The sequence below is a fragment of the Microchirus variegatus genome (assembly GCF_963457635.1).
Source record: "Microchirus variegatus genome assembly, chromosome: 22".
Taxonomy (NCBI): Eukaryota; Metazoa; Chordata; class Actinopteri; order Pleuronectiformes; family Soleidae; genus Microchirus; species Microchirus variegatus.
Window position 1 is genome coordinate 4,273,012 of NC_139823.1, and position 16,843 is coordinate 4,289,854.

General features: G+C 38.0%; 2 protein-coding genes across 3 annotated transcripts; both read right to left on the reverse strand.

The window, feature by feature from the left end:
- Positions 1–1,121: 1,121 nt before the first annotated feature.
- Positions 1,122–7,463, reverse strand: prkra (protein kinase, interferon-inducible double stranded RNA dependent activator). 2 transcript variants are annotated; one of them, XM_083908337.1, is made up of 8 exons: positions 7,343–7,463; positions 5,662–5,837; positions 5,472–5,553; positions 4,967–5,045; positions 4,589–4,706; positions 4,414–4,508; positions 4,150–4,312; positions 1,122–4,052 (listed from the first exon to the last, which is right to left on the reverse strand). In XM_083908337.1, exons 1-8 carry the CDS (start codon positions 7,384–7,386, stop codon positions 3,895–3,897), a joined length of 915 nt encoding a protein of 304 aa, XP_083764463.1. In that variant the 5' UTR covers positions 7,387–7,463; the 3' UTR covers positions 1,122–3,894. The 2 variants fall into 2 exon arrangements, with proteins under 2 accessions (XP_083764463.1, XP_083764462.1); XM_083908336.1 differs by having other exon boundaries at positions 4,967–5,048.
- Positions 7,464–8,936: 1,473 nt separating this feature from the next.
- casp10 (caspase 10, apoptosis-related cysteine peptidase) lies at positions 8,937–13,307 on the reverse strand (the record flags this gene model as incomplete). The annotated part of the gene is made up of 10 exons (XM_083908418.1): positions 13,024–13,307; positions 12,535–12,640; positions 12,265–12,400; positions 10,989–11,008; positions 10,869–10,899; positions 10,717–10,800; positions 10,527–10,612; positions 9,815–9,929; positions 9,216–9,714; positions 8,937–9,138 (listed from the first exon to the last, which is right to left on the reverse strand). The coding sequence occupies exons 1-10, from the start codon at positions 13,302–13,304 to the stop codon at positions 8,937–8,939; spliced, it is 1,560 nt and encodes a 519-aa protein (XP_083764544.1). The 5' UTR covers positions 13,305–13,307.
- Between the last annotated feature and the right edge of the window lie 3,536 nt (positions 13,308–16,843).

Here is a 16,843-nt window from a genome sequence, read left to right on the forward strand (position 1 = left end):
AAGAGGTATTTTTATAAAATATCTTCGTCTTAGACAGGAAGTACTATGTGAAATGGCAGATTTTATTTATTCTTGCCTTTTTAATACTATGTGTGATAGCAGTACCATCTCTTGGGAGTTCAAACCCCTTCCCCCCGTCTAGGCCGAGCTTCCCTTCAATCACCTGTCCTCGCCCGCCGCCGCTTCACTCGCTAATTATAAATATCATAACATGAAACTGCCTCCTCTTGGTCACACTAACACACATCCGTCACTCCCACCGTGTGTGTCATTCAAGTCTGTCCTTCGACTGTGACGCAGGCAAACACAGGTTTCAAACGTGAGCAGCGACGACGTTCAATCGTCTTAATGTTGAGGGTCTAAGTTGGTGTAGGATGTTGTACAGTTGTGCTTTATATAGAGAGCCGAGCAGTCACGTGTTTCCATTACGAGACCAAACACTCATTTATTGTGCATCATTCCACACAGCTATAGAGCCCTATTTTACACTCAATCAATTCTTTTCCGTCAAAAACCAATGACAAACGACCAATCACGGTTTGGCAAAGCAATACGTGGGCGTACACATCCGTATTCTGACCGACAAACCAAAAAAAAAAAAGTTCACCTTTAATGTAGTAATACATTTTCTCTGATAAATTATGTCAGCAATCATGACTCATTCATCTGTACTCAGTTTTGAAACACCAGAGACACCTACAGGCCGTCCTGTGAAACTACAGCTTCAGGATACTGATGGGTCAGATTGTATAGGAACAACTATTCTACTGTACCAGCTTTAAAGATTAGAATTAAACGCATATGACGTGGTTCTCAGAAAAGCACCACTTCACTTATTTGAAGATTCTATATTTATTGCAAATCAGATCAGCTTTAATGCCCGAGTGTTTTTTTTTGTGTTGAAGAAAACAAAAAAAGGGTTGTACAGTGAAAACATATATGAGCAGTCACTTGTACGGGAGCATTTTTATATGAAGATTCAACCCTGATAGAGAGAATATACTAAATATATAGAAAGAAAACTACGTGAAGCTAATCCATCCTGTGTGCACTGTTCACATGCTACGGTGGAGGTTATGAACCAAAAATATCTACTGCTTTGCATCCATTTATTTATTTATTTTTTTCCCTTAACTGTGTTTTTAATTTGATCCCAGGCGACAAAATTAACGCTCCCACTCGTCAGCGCCAGTCCCACTTGCTGTGCCTTAATGCATTTATTATTAATGCCTCACAAACACACTACTGATGACGCCAAGAAAGAAGGTATGCCGTGAACGAGTCAAACTTCAGTCTCCACCTGCCTGCAGATGATCAGGAGTTTTGATTTCGAGTGAAATGAAGATGATCTGACTGTACAGAGCTTGCAGTGTTCAAATACGTTGTGAACAGCTCCACTACCACGACATGTAATCAACTAGTAGATGTTTGTTGATCACTGTAAATACAGTACATTGAAAAAGGATGCATCGACTGCAAAAGCGGATTCATTATTTTTCCCCTCATACGTCAGTGATTTATTTTCTTTAAACAAGATTTGATAGGAAGCAGGAGCGATGCTTTGCATAGCATTTGGTATTGAAGTGTCAGACCGTGGTGGAACAAATACTTTCACGCTTTCTTTGTCCTTACTTGACCTGCATGTCTCAACAACTTAGCCTGCCAATGAATGTTGCAGATGCCTTATTTTAAGAAAACAACAACGACAAAAAACATGTTTTTTCCCAATTGGATCGTCATTTTTTGTATGTATCACAGTTTTTTTTTAATTCATATTTTTTCCTCCTCCTACCTTCTAAAGTGCAATTTTAACAGAGTACATATCTTTCCATACACACTGTACACTGCTGCTACATAGTGCTTGTTCTAATAAAACTGGAAAACGTGTGAGGAGCATGTCATTTATATGTCAAAGAAATGAGTGAAATAACGTCCACATGAGATTTTAATTGGATCCTAGAGCCGTGACAAAATACTGTTTCAGTTTAGAAAACAGCCCATCATAATGACAAATGTTTCCCAGAGTCTAAGGTGAAGTGTTAACATGTGTCTAATTACGTCTGACCAACAGTAAAAACAAATATGTCAAGTTAAAAAACAACATAAAAACACAGCAAAGCTAAGTAATAACTATGATTGTTTTGGGGGGGTTTTTTTTATCAGTTATTAAAATAACTGTTGTGCTACTTGCACACTTGATTTACACAATCACCATTCAGAAACCTAAAAACCTGCAGTGCACACTCACTAATTGACTTTTCAATAGAAGACAACTTTTCTGCAGCAGTTACAAAAAGCATCATTCTCAGCATCACCACCAAAATCAAACTGATTTCTTTCTTGGGCCGTAATCTACATAATCCAATATTTACTTTTTAAGTTATGCTGCTCACAGACAAAAATCATAAGAATAAAATAATCTCCTTCGGAGGAGAAAAGCAATGGTAATACAGCATATCACACACAACACTTCCAACTTGAATAAATAATATCATTAACATCATACCAAAAGACAACATCGCAGACAGTAGCTTTGACTGTTACTAATAGTTCTGGCTGATGCCATCTATAGCACTATTTTAATATAGGCTTGTCAAAACTATGCAAGATTCAAAACGGGATGGGAAAGGGATTTCCTCAGCAACAAAGGCCAGTCTGATTTTATCTGATTAGATATATGCAAGATAAATGTGTTATTATTAAGCTATAAACAAAATGGTCTTTCTAATGCAATGTTTATTGTATACAAACATGACCAAGTATAATTTATAAAGAAATTTACCACTTGGTCAGAAAAACCCTAACTTTCTTGAAATTTCTTCACCATAGATTCTGACAATTTATTGTTCAATATTAAAAAGACAGAAAAGTAAATATTTGACCTGAGGAATGATACAAGGGATGCACCGAAAATTATTTTTTGGCAATTTTCTGGCCTATAATTTCCAGAAAGCTTTTTATCACCAAAACAAAACCACGGAAACAATGTTGTGATGTCTTATGCAAAAACTGTAGCCAGCATGTGCCTGTCTATACCTGCTTAGAGTCTGTCCATCATCAGTTTGGAACACCAATAAAACAGTTCCAAAAAGATGTGAATACAATGTGGAACAGCAAAGGCGAAACTTGGCTGCATACGTCACAACTTTATTCTGAGCAGATTATGAGCAGTTAACTAAAGAGATCAGCTCATCTGATGCATCTGTTATTCCCTTAATTGCAACACTAAAGCGTCTTCTACACAAAGATTGAGATCATAGAGTGAAAACAAGTCTGTCAACACGTTTCACCAAAATCTACTTGGATCCCAACTGTACTCGATCCTCGTCATAAAGATTATTATTTGGATGTGGGGATAAAGCTGCACGTAGAGAAATGATCCAGCCTGCGTTGGATTTGAGAGCGTGCTTGGAGAAAGAGAAGTGCAAAGCACAGGAGAGTTGCGCAGATGCACCAGATGAGGTGCACGCTCTATAATATAATATATTATAATTGCAAAGCCTTGACTTTAGTGAGGTAAGGTACACACAGTCCCAGTCAGCCATAACAACAACATTAGGTTAAAAAAAACAATGGTACAGAATTGGCATAATAATATCTTTAAGTGTTTCCTGATTTTCGGTTTCGGCCAACAATTTTAATTTCGGTGCATCCCTAAATGATTCAATCTTATATTTATGTTTTTTAGCAATCATGATGAGTTTCTTGTCTCTTTAAGTTATAAAATCACACAAATCAAAGATGGGATGAAGCAGTGACTAGGGGCTTGATGTATTAATTACCTTTGTACTATCACAATAGGATGCACTGGCTAATAAGGGACCTTTTATGAGGAAGTGATATTCTGTATGTGACAACATCGGTGAAGGTGAAGCTGTTAAATGTGGTGGGGGTTTACTTGATGGAGGCCATGATCTTGATATACTGGAGGGCGCTGTGGGCTGCGTCGTTGTGTGCGTTGCTGCAGGAGATGCCCGTGCCGTGGCACACGGTGACCGGGGAGGTGGACAGCTCTGCCAGACACTGGTACTGGCCGTTCACGGTCAGCTCGTCTGCCAAAGAAGAACACACAGTGACAGTGATGAAAAGATTGCACCATTTTAGCTCAGTTAAAGCACTCTGTGTCAGACGTAGTGTGGACTGCCTCACCTATATCAAAGTATGTGACCTCAAAGCCTTGCTCCTTGGACAGTTCCAGCATCATCTGTATGTAATCTGTGTTGGGAATGCTCAGAGGGTTTCTTCTCAGTAAACACACATTCTCTGCTGATGAGTTCCTTATGTTCTCGATGCGGACACTTGGTTTAGGCGTCTGAAAGTGTTTTGATTAACACAAACATTAGAGACTTTGCCACTGCCTCCAGCAGTCACAAAAACAAACAACAAAAAAAAGGTTATAGATGCTCGACATACCCATGTGATTTCAGAACAGCCTGACAGACTTTGTAGCTTTGCAATCATTTTCTCTGCAGCTGCCTTTTTGGCTGTCTTTTTTGAATTTCCCACAGCTGTCAAAACACAAGAGAGAAAAGGAACACTATGAAGAAGAAATCACAGTCACAAACAGTTGTTTCATGAACACACAGACCTTTCTCTGACAAGGACTCCATTCGACAAGTAACGGTGAATTCTCTCTTGTGTGGGGGACCAGCCTCGATTAAAATTGTGTATTCAGGAAGACGCCATCCCCTCTGCAAGGCTAACTCCTAAAATGAAAAGGCCAAAAGGAAACAAGAATTGTATACAGTATATTCAATAAAACAATTAATTCATGAAAACAGTAGTTTTAGTGACTTAGCAACAGTTATCAAGTTTCTTGCGTCATTTGTAATAATTGGTTGATTAATAAATATGAATCGGGCCAATGCCAAAAATGGGATATCAGCTGTTTAATAGACCCAACCAATTTATCAGTTCACATCTAGAGAAGAGGAGATACACTCGCATAACAAGATGAGTCACACACCTGCAGCATCCCCACTGAGTTTGGCTGGTTGTTTGTTTCTGCTGCAACACCGTTACTCTCAGACTTCACAGGATTCATCCTGCTGGGAATAACATCAAAGCAGTTACCACAGCTGCAGCGCGACAACGTTCACAACGCGCCATCAGCTTGACACGCAAACAATACATAGAGATGGAGAGAAAGATACACATGTGCAGACAGATGTAAGCCTTGATTTATTTCCACAGGGGTTTATAGTCACATAAAGCCACTGAAAAACATAACATAAGCTACCCCTACGCACAAAACCAACACACATGTAACAAAACACAGAAGCAACATAAAGACCAGTTTTGCAGAAATGACTAAGTGCTGCGATGACAGACAGGACAAAGCTCTTGCCCAATGAGTCTTTCTCAATTTCAAAATTCACTGGCTGTTCTACAGTATATGGTTTTGACTACAAGTTGGTTTATTATCAATGAATCTGCAACTAACCAATGATCAAAAACAACAAATAACTCACAGTATTCCAATGTCTCTCTGCAGGATTTTCAGGGCTGCCTCAGCAGCCTGGTGTTTTGCAGCCTTTTTACTGGGACCTTGACCTGAAATCAAAATACTTTCTGTAAAGATCAAGTCTGAAACCCAATGCACAGGACAGAGTTCCTTAAAATTTGGCTGAGGACAACTGTCGAGTAGTTTTCTTAAATTACCTGTGCAGCTCACATCTCCGATGTTTACGCTGAAGACAAAGCTGGGCTGGTGAGCCTCTCCTTCAGCCTTATCCATCACATACACGGGGAGGTTGCCAGTTTTGGTGCCATATTCATGCAGGATCTGTATCGGTGTTTTCCCGCGAACGTTGCTCTGTGGTTCAAGTGTGTTTAAGCTGCATGCATTAAAACAAACACAAACGACAAAGCACAGCAGAAGTTAACCAGAAGAAGAACAACTCGGCTGTTGCTACAAATCTGTAGAGCATAATTAATACAGCACATACCTGATAGTAGTTGTTATAAATTAAAATATAAAAGGAATGTATAACGAATATGATGGACAATGAACGAATATGATTTATATCTAGAGGCACTTAATAATAACACATTATAAAATAACAAGCAAGTATTGCATTCAGATTTTTGGTCTGTGGAGTATTACTGACTATATCAATTATCATTTATCGGCTGTATTAGGGCTGAAAGAATTACTTGATTACTAAATTAATCGCTAAATATTTTGAACAACTTGAGGGGTTTTTTCCATTATTAAAACAAGCTTCATAAATGTGAATATTTTCAGGTTTGGGAAACACCGATCAACATTGTATTTTTTGCATTTTATGGACCAACCGATTACCCGATTAATGGAGAAAATAATCGCAAGAAAATATGGAATTACATTTAGAACAGTGTCTATCATCAAATCTCAGCTCTGCACCTTATGTAAACAAATGATAACTTTTCTATTTTCATTCTGATTGGTCATTGCACTTCACAGCTGCTTTCATATTCTCTCCATTTACTTCCCTTTGTTTTATTCACAAACAAAAAATATGCAGTATCACTACCTACGAACGACCCTTTTCTACTAGAACTCAACTAGAAGTCTCTCAATTTTGTAAACAAAGAAGCATCACATTACTGAGTCATTATGAAAACAATTACCTAAAATGTCTTTCTTTTCTCTTTTTTTCATTTTTTCATGTATTTTATTCGACTCGTTATCTTTTTTAACCCATAATTTACTTATTTATTTACTATGTTTTTGTAATTATTTATTATGGTGCAATATTTGTGCATTTTGATGTGCTGCCCTCCTCTGCATCAATGTTTACCTTGTTGATTCTGTATGTTACACTTGTTCAATAAACCCACTTTACCCACTGCAACTTGCACGTATGTAAGTACAGTTATGTTATATTTATATCTGCTTCTGTCTGTCTCTTTTCAAATGTGTACACCTGCTCTACGTGCCCAAATTTAAACAAAGAAAGTTCTATGAATAATTTGAAACCGAAATGCTTCAGTGTAGCAAGCTAAGCTAACAGGCAGGTCACTATCATTTACGCAGAAAACGTATAGAATGCATGTACTAACTTACTCTAGGTGCGTTACATTCAGATGACGCAACTTTTTTGGGGGAGCGATTAATCAGCATTTGATTAATTATGTAATTCTGATGGGAAAACAGCTAGCTGACATTCTGGTGTTTATTGTTAAATCAGCTAGAATCATTCATTTGTTTTGTCGCAGAGAGTCGCTTTTCTGCGACTCACACAAAACACTCAGTCAACTGTAACTTCATGGCTTAATATAATAACACTTGTGTTGTTGTTAGTGTTGTTATAGAGAGAGAGGTTTACTACACAGCTGAGGAAATGTAGCTTAAACGAACCTGGTATTAATGTCGGCGTCAGACGGAATTCCCTCCTGAGACATGTTGACAGGTTACTATGGACTCACTGAAGATTAGGATAATTTTTTTACTACGACTGTAAAGTGAAAGTGAAGTCACCAGAAAACACGAAGGGAAGCTAACAAGATTAGCATCCGGGTCAGCGACTGAGTCAACGTCTGCGAATGGAGTTGAAGATGTTTTGCTGCCACCTAGTGTTGACGGAGGTCACTGAGGGTTTCATGTGCTCAAGGAAGGACTAATGTGATTTTAAGCTTGAAACATTAAATTAACGCTTCAGAAGAGAAAAATTTCACTCTCGTAATGTCCTCCCGATTGACACACACCTCGTTTGACCGTTATTTAAAGCATATAGTTTTAAATTTCTGTGTAACATAGTTAGTCTTTCTTCTTCAGTTCAACACATTATCACAAATTGTTCCCTTTGCTTTGGAGTTTTGGGCCAATCAACCTTGCTTGCATAAATGTATACTCTGTTTTTGAGTTCAAATAAAATGTGCCAATTAATTATTTTAACTATATATTATTTTGAATATTTTAACATCAGAAACATAGCACAAAATCACACCCGTTTGACCTTTGGGGTCAAAATTGACTCTAAAGAAGAATCTTAAAGAATATTAAAGAATCTAAAGTGGAAAATCTCAGCCTCACAAAGGGCTCAACTCCCATTTTTGGCCATATACCTACATTTATATACTTAACTAGAAGCATTATACTTGAAGTGTTTGCCAATGAACAGTGGCACTGAAGACTTAGAAAGCTAGTGCTATAGACCGCCAGTCAGAACACAAGATGTTTTTAATGAAACTTGGCAATAACTATAGGTTTTCAACATTTTCAGAGTGGAAGTACAAAAACAATTAATAATTTAAATCTGCTTTAGACCAGGGCTCTCAAACTCAAATGATCTGGGGGCCAATGCGCATCTATTGTGGTCAAGAGGGGGCCGGCCTAGAGAACAAAAAGGGGGAAAAACTCTTCACAATATCACATGTATACTTAATAATACTAATTATGATGCAAAATGAATGTATTAATATCAAAAACAGACATTTATTTGAAATTACATAAATAATAGTGTGGACAACTGTAATAAAAATTTGTACCAGGTGCCATTTCGGCTACTGCCATTCGTGGCTCGGGCCCTAACAAGTGTATTTATATGTAATTGAATGTTGTATATAATACATTTAATAATGGGATAATAATGACATGATATTAAGTGGGGGCCGCATGTAATCGATAGGCCGCCAGTTTGAGACTCCTGCTTTAGACATTCCATGGACTTAAGATGAGTGACAACGGCAACAAAAGTACAATCACATTTCCAGGGTCATACCCCATACTGTGGAAGATTTTCCATCTATATTTTAGACTAAATGTATGTGTATAGAAAAAGCTGGATGCAAAAATTGATGCACATAATTAATTATCAAAGTTCATAAGAGGAAACATTGTAAAAATGTAAATTTGGCAATGCCACAAATGTTTAAAAAATGGGGCAGGAAACTTATTAAAAAAATGGGGCCTCAGCACTTATAACCACATTTGGATGAGGCGTCCTATCAGTTTACCCAACAATCATTCTTATTTCTTCAGGGATGTGTGATAAGGACGACAGGTTGGGAGGAGAGCCTTCAGGAACCGGAAAGACCACTCTCTTCGTGAGTGTGAAGGCTGGCTGAGGCATTTGCTTTTTTGCACCCGTGTCGTCTGTCTTTTGGCTGACATCTGCATTCACCTGAGTCAGGATCGACATGAGGTCAACCCCCCTGTTCAAAACAAAAGATAAAGTGAGAGTTAACCTACCAAAATCATGCAAAAAGATCCGACACTGCACCTTACTAACCTGGGCACCATTTGGACAAGGTGTTGACACAGTGACTGAATAAACCAGCTGCCAATCTTTTTATCTCTGTAGGAGACAAAGAGAGGGACGGTGGCCATTGCCAGCAGGAAATCAGCATCACATGGGATGGAGTATTTCCGTTTAACAGCATCGCTACAAAGACGACTGCATGCAGGGCCGTCTGTCTCTATGTGGACAGCCTTTTGCTTTTTGGTACCCTGACAAGCCTGGATGAAAAACAACTTGGGTTTTTCTGCCAAAGAAGGGCACTTGACTGCGTTCAAAGACTCCTTCAGGACTTTGAGCTTGACTCCACGGCCGTCGACACCTTCAACCGTTCCCTCCCGGCCGTGACTGAGAATACAGCAAACCACGCAGTCCATCCGGCTGTGGTCCCTGCTGCTGAGCTCCCGCAGCACAGACGGCATCGCGTCGCTTGTACAGTCACGATGTATTTCGATAGCAAAGCCCAACCAGCCAAACACTGCCTGGAGAGACTCTGGAAAATGAGATCAATGTATGTTACATAGATATAAATGATGCAGAAATGGTATACTAAAATATAGACAATTCAATTTGTTTATTTAACACCAGCTTACTTTCATCAGCCATCGTCCCCTCACGAGTATTGCGATTGCATTGAGAGAAGTCGATGTTGTTTATGATCAAGCAGATTCCTCTCTTTGCTGCAGTCATGGGATATACTGCCAAACCCTACAAACATACATCCACAAATGACATAATAACTCTACAGCTGTGCAAATATATATAAATTTGTTGGCGTTTTCCATTAAAACTCACACTTTTATTCATCAAAAGAGTGAAAATATAGTCAAGACATTGAGAAGATTAGAAATAATGATTTTTATTCCAAATAATAATTTGCTCTTCAAACTTTGCTTTTGTCAAAGAACCAGCAAAACATGCTAACATCATTGCACAAGGGTTTTCAAGGGTTTTCTAATCATCCAATAGCCTTCTAATGCGATTAGCAAACACAATGTACCAATAGAGCACTGGAGAGATGGGCCTCTTTGCAGCTAGAACAGTCATTTACCACATTAACAATGCATAGAGTGTATTTCTGATTCATTTAATGTTGTATTAATTGAAAAAAAAATAAGGACATTCCTAAGTGACCCCAAAATTTTGAACGGTAGTGGAATTATATAAGTAATACCCCCCAAATAAAGTATATGCAGGTAATCTGAAACCCAAAAGAGGGCCTGTGACTTGTAATCGTCCATTTTGCCAAGATGTTCAGCCTTGAACACATCAGCCTGTATAAGAAATAAAATAAATCACACACACCTCACTGTTTGTTGTCTGAGACGTCTCTTTTTCAGGGGAGGTCGTGTTTTCCTGAGACTGCAGCCATCCTGTGGCATCACTGCTCACTGAAGGACAGATGATGGCAGGTTGAAAGGGCAACGCAGTCATTTCCGACAAAGATGAAGCATCATATAAAAGGTGTGTTATATTGTGTCACAGTACAGCTTACTTTGGACACAATTGCTTGTTTCCTCATTTGAGCCACTCAGTTCATGAGGTGGAGTCACACGTTGCTCTCCAATAGGCAAGGCATCTGTAAAAAGTAAGAAAATCAGCCCAAAAAACAAACGAAGAAAAAAAAAACCTGAACTCATGACTCACCCACAGAGAAGTTGGAAGGATCCATCGGACTCTGTGGGACACGAGAGAAAGTAAAAATGGTAAAGTAATGCGTTTCATTGTCATATACACATTTAGTGTTTATACTGAGTAGTTTCTCACCCTGGCCTGTGACTGGAACGCTTGAAAGAAGAAGAAGGAGAAAAGATTTGAACACAAAGTGACCAGAAATACAGTTACTTACAAAAGCAGTGAGCATAATTATATGTTCATTTACAAAATCAGACATGCTAAAAATGTTTAGTGTGTCACATGGGGGGTGGGGGGTTGGGGTTAATATAAATATCCTCAATGAAGTGATCCAGGGAGTAAGAATATACTAAATAACCACCAGGGGGCGACAATGCTGGTTGACAGTCTATAATCCAGTAGGTGCCTGGTTGCAGGTGACTAATTGTGAAACTGGATGGTTCAGATTCTTCTGTGTGACATCACGACTAGAGATGAAACAATCAACTGATTAATCGATTACCAAATTAATCGTCAAATATTTTGATAATCGATTAATTGGTTTGAAACAAGATTTCTGATTGTTTTAGCTTCTTAAATGTGAATATTTTTCTCGTTCTTTGCTCCACGTAACAAAGAAATCATTAAAACGTAATCATTTTGGAGAACATCGTAATTTTCCAGGTTTGACAAACACTGATCAACGTTTTTTTTTTACATTTTCTGACATTTTATGGACCAAAGGATTAATCGATTATGAAAATAGCTACACTCTTAGAAATAAGGGTTCCAAAAGCGTCCTTCTACAAGGGTTGAGGTTCTACCTGGAACCATTTGCTTCTGAAAAACCCTTTCCCGAAGAAAGAGTTTTTCAAGGGTTCTTGGTAAGAATCATTTTGATCCAGAGAACCCTTTAAAACCCCTTTACTGAATAAAGGGTTTTAAAAGGGTTCTTGGTGGAACCTTCCAAAAGGGTTCTCCTATGAGGACAAGCCAAACTTTTACTTCTACGAGTGTACACAAAAAAGGCAGAAAGGCATCCCTTTGCTATGCAAAATAACATCAACATGCTACAGAAAAGAAGGGGTTTGCTGAAGAGTACATTTGTTAGAATATAATGTCCCACCATTAGGTGTCAATCATTCTTACACATTGGATCTTTGAGAATAGCGGAAAAAAACAACAATAATATCAAAGTTAAGTACGGATGCTCATGTGTGCAGGATTTAATCATGTTTCTGGGTCTCATCTTCCTCCTGAGAACAAAACAATCAAATATTAAAGTCAAGACTTTAATGTTGTGGTTGGATTTAGGCTATATGACTTCATAAGTTGGGTTTCCATTACTCCGAGAAATGTGCAAAACCTAAAAATCGCAATAAAATACAGGTATTGGTAACACTTTCTGTGAGAATTTCCTCTCGCTCACCCTGCTGTGCTTTGAACTGGTAGATCTTTTCATTCAGCACGGGACAGACGGACTGAAAAATGTTCTCCAGTTCGTTTAGGTTGGTGTCATTGATGAGGTCCATGTGCTCCATCTCCAGGAAGATTTCCAGCATAGTCTGACAAGTTACTCACATTTTTACTTCATCGACTCATCATTTAAAAAGAGACATTAAACATACATGACTTTGTAGCATGATTCTTAAAAAATATATATATATATATGATTTGCAAAAATATAGGAATCACTTACAATATTGTCCTCCAGTTTTCTACGTGGCAGTGTTGGGTTTAACAAGAACTTCACAAGTTTCAGGTCATCATCAGTTATCTCCTCATGCAGGTTGTACAGTAGCTTCCTGCAATTACGCACAATAAAAAGTACAATTATGAAGTGTTGTGAAACAATGAGCAACTGCAGTTTTGGTTTGGTTGTAGTGAATTTTTTGAGTTTTTAGAGACCACAAGATATGATGATGAACAAATGTATAAAGAAAAAAATAACATTGATATTTGTGTTGTATCTTATATCAATGTTAAATTGATGCAACTACATCTAAAATCTAAATCTAACTGCATTTTCACAGTCACAAACCTGAACTGATGGAAAATGGCACTGGCGCCATGCTTTAAACTCTACATACTGTATGTAAATTCATTCATAGCCATTTTATTATTTCATACAATTTCCCGCGACTCGAATCACACCTGGTGATCTAACAGTAAAATATGAGCAGCCCACCTGTAAGGAGAAATGAGCCCACCAGTTGTAGTATCTCTGTAATTCAGATTGAGGTCACGGAGCAGACGGGTGCATTGTATGGTGAGCAGAAGCTCTGTCAACAGTTGCGGCTGCTGTGCTGAGAGGTAGTCTTGTTTCCCCAGACGTGAGAAGAGGTCATTGGCCGACTCTACGGAGGTTGGGTTTCGGCCCAGGAGGTCGGTGCACAGGAATGTTAACGCTTTTACTTCTTCCTTGCCCATGGCCTTCCCTACCTCCAACAGCTGCCTCTGAAACTCCATTTCTTGTGCTAAAAACAACATAAACTAACTCAGATTTCTGATGTAACGTTGTGTTGTGTTTCATTTATCAATGAAAAGACAGGAGGTGGAGCTGGAGGTTGCAGAGCTGAAGATGCTGAGATTTTTGTTGGGAGTGACCAGGATGGACAGAATTACAGATGATCTTTTTGGAGGGACAGCTCAGGTTGAACGGTTAGAGATAAAGTAAGAAAGTCAAGGTTGTGTTAGTTTGGTTGTGTGCGGAGGAGGTTAGTATATAAGTTGGACAGACTGATTAAAAAAAGCTAACTCCTGTCCTTGGATGTCCCCTTGACCCAGTGGAGGTTGTGGGTGAGAGGAGAATGACTACCAAGCGATCATCTCTGATGGACAACCTCTCCCAAACCCTATAGGACACCATCACAGCACTGGGCAGCTCCTCTGTTTTGTCACATAACAATAACTACAAGTTTTTCTTTGTGCGTTTATATTTTTGTTGAGTGTATGTATATAATATCCCATGTTCAATTTTTGTTTATACTGTAAATATCAAGCCCATACAGTATTCTGGAATCTGTCTATAATGTACATTCTATTTGAACCTTTTATAGTTTTATTGTTATTATCTTTCTATATTGTACTTTGTACTTATTGGAAAAGCATGTTTATTATCTTTATCTTTACTGTCTTTGCTGCTGTGACAATGTACATTTCGCAAATGTGGGACTAATGAAGGACTATCTTATCTTAGACTGATTATAGTGGACAAAGGATGTGGAAGATGGAGCTGCCAGGCAAAAGGAAAAGAGGAAGACCACAGGGAAGGTGCAACAAAAGGACAGGGCAAGGTGGAGGCAGATGAACCGCTGTGGCGACCCCTAAAAGAAGAAGCTGAAAGAAGAGTAAGATCACAGACAAAAGTGGTAACAATATTTTGTGAGTTTGTGTCAGTAAATCAAAACACTTTTCGATTTACACCAAAGTTGCAGAACAACACAGCAAAACTGGCTGATGTGGTCGGCAGTGGATCAACAAATGAGTCAACAAAAGGCCATCTTATGGGATATAAATAGATGAAAATATTGTAGAAGTTAGCATAAACTTCAGCGGACATACATTCTACTATAGATAATAAATTTGTTTTGACGATTCATGGTACAAGTAGCAGCAAATCACATTTGCATTTTCCTCTAAGGAAGTAATAAGGAACAAGACAACCAAATGAATCCATGAACATAAGAGTCCCATGGTGATGCTGAAAATTGCTACTGTGATGTCTTTTTATAGAAATTATTCAATCAAAATCCAAAAATGGCACAAGAAAGAGGAAGTGAGATCGACTACTGCGGTTACTTCAACACAAACTGATGCCCCATTGTCATTACCTCATATAAATAAAGAGTTTGCATGGATTTTCAACACAATTTAAAATATTTTCTACTCATACCCCAAACATGAGGAGCAGTGTTACCTGTGAGAGAGACTCCAGAAGGTCAGAAACAGACTAAAGAAAAAACAGGTGTTTTATTTTTTTCATTCCAAAACACGAACTTGGTAGAAAGTTCGCCGTCGTGAACTGAAGAGGAAGTAAAAATAAAAACGAAAGTAAAAGGAACAGCGACAAGGGTGGAACCATTCTGTTTGTGTTTCACCGGAGAGAGTGTGACACACATGCCCTTATACGGGACCGGAAACTCACCGCAGGAGCAAGACTCCCATGGATATATGAAGACTCCCCACAAAAAAACATTTGGGGGTTGAATGGCAAAGTATTTTTTTCATTGGGTGACGTTAAAGGAAAACTGAAGTGTTTATAATTACTGCAGTCGGTCTAAATTTACGCTGACGACACCTGTTGGGAGTTTCTCTCATTTCGTTCTGCTCCGTGTGTGTGTGTGTGTGTGTGTGTGTCACCGGAAAAGCCAACCCCCCTTTTATTTAAAAAAAAAAAAAAAAAATCTGAAATTATATTCTGATTTTTAAACACAAACAATTAAAACATTTAAAGATGTTACAAAGTTATGTTAAATTGCTAGAATAAAATGTTGTAAATTATGCTAACGTTTTTGAAAAGGCTTAATTGGGTCAATTAGGTCAATTAGGTCTAAGTTCCCCCTAGAGTGGTAAAAACATGAGGAAGTGCCCTACTGGCTGCCATATTATAGTGGAGTAAAATGATCAGTATCCTAAAAGATGCACTTGCAACTTTTGGCGTGTTTCCACCGACTCAACTCGCCTCAGCGTGGCACGGTTAAATTGTGTTTCCACAAATAGCGGATAGAACCTGGTACCAGGTACTCTTTTTAGTACCTGGTCTGACGAGGTTCCATGCGAGCTGAGGCGACATTATGCGTGACGTCGCCAGACTGCCGGCCACTTTTTGTGACTGTGGTTTTTAAAAATCATTTGTTTGGATTGAAGTGAAGTGACACAAACGTGCCAAACGAGGCATGTTGAGAAAAACTTTTATGATTATGCGTCACAGCGATGCAGGTTGCAAATGCTCATCATCGTTTAGCCACTTTATCCATTATTTGTGCAACTTGTGTAATCAATGATTAACAACTTTCAGCCATGATACATGGAGTTAATGCACCTACAAATAAAAGAAATGACAATGACACAGGAATGATATCATCATGTTGAGGGAAAAAAAAGTCATATACTGTTGCATTGCTTTTGAACTGGGCATATATTTGTTATAGGAACATGTGATAATATCATAACATATATATGTGTGTATATAATCACAATATGAAATTAACTTAGACTAATGTTTTCTTTGCAAACTTGTCATAATCCAGTATGAGGTCTTTTCAAGGCGTGCTTATTCTACAGGAGACTTGAGTGCGTGGTGACCCCCACAGGGTTTGTTTATGTTTGACATGTACAGTGAGGAAATACACTGTGTATAAATATGAGAATCATATGCATTATTTGTGATAGTGTTTGTTGGTCTTTAGGGTCTTGATTTGTCCCAGGCGTCTCACTCTGACCCTGAGCCATGACCGGGAATTCACACCTGAGCTGTTGAACCTGAAGGATTCTGTAACACACACACACAGAGAGAGAGAGAGAGAGAGAGAGAGAGAGAGAGAGAGAGAGAGAGAGAGAGAGAGAGGGTGATCATCAGTGATATATAATTTCTCTTGTCTGCTGGAACTTTTGGACTGAGACATGAATACAAGCACTATACAGATTTTATATATATATGTTAAGTGCTTTATAAATAAAATAAATATCATTATTATTATTATCATTATTATTATTAATATTATTAATAAGAATAATAAACAATTCCAAGAAGACAACAGTATACAACATTATGCAAAAGCAAAAAAATAATAAAATTAAATATGAACATACATAGAAAGTATAAATAATAAAAAAATTAATATTATTTTTACATGATTGGTTAAATATGACCAAATTAGTATTTAATACTTAGTTAATTATTATGTAAACATTAACTTCACTATGGCATTTGATAATTAAGTACTGGGTATTACCTAATTATTATTACCTATATGATTATATAAATATTAATCAGTAATATTAAT

Excerpts from the sequence above, each read along its gene's own strand:
- prkra (XM_083908336.1), bottom strand. The coding sequence starts at position 7,386 with ATGTCTCAGGAGGGAATTCCGTCTGACGCCGACATTAATACCAG. Across the intron at positions 5,554-5,661 it reads CGGAGATGTGAGCTGCACAG|GTCAAGGTCCCAGTAAAAAG; the intron begins GTAATTTAAGAA and ends TTTTGATTTCAG. Across the intron at positions 4,313-4,413 it reads GCTGTTCTGAAATCACATGG|ACGCCTAAACCAAGTGTCCG; the intron begins GTATGTCGAGCA and ends AAACACTTTCAG.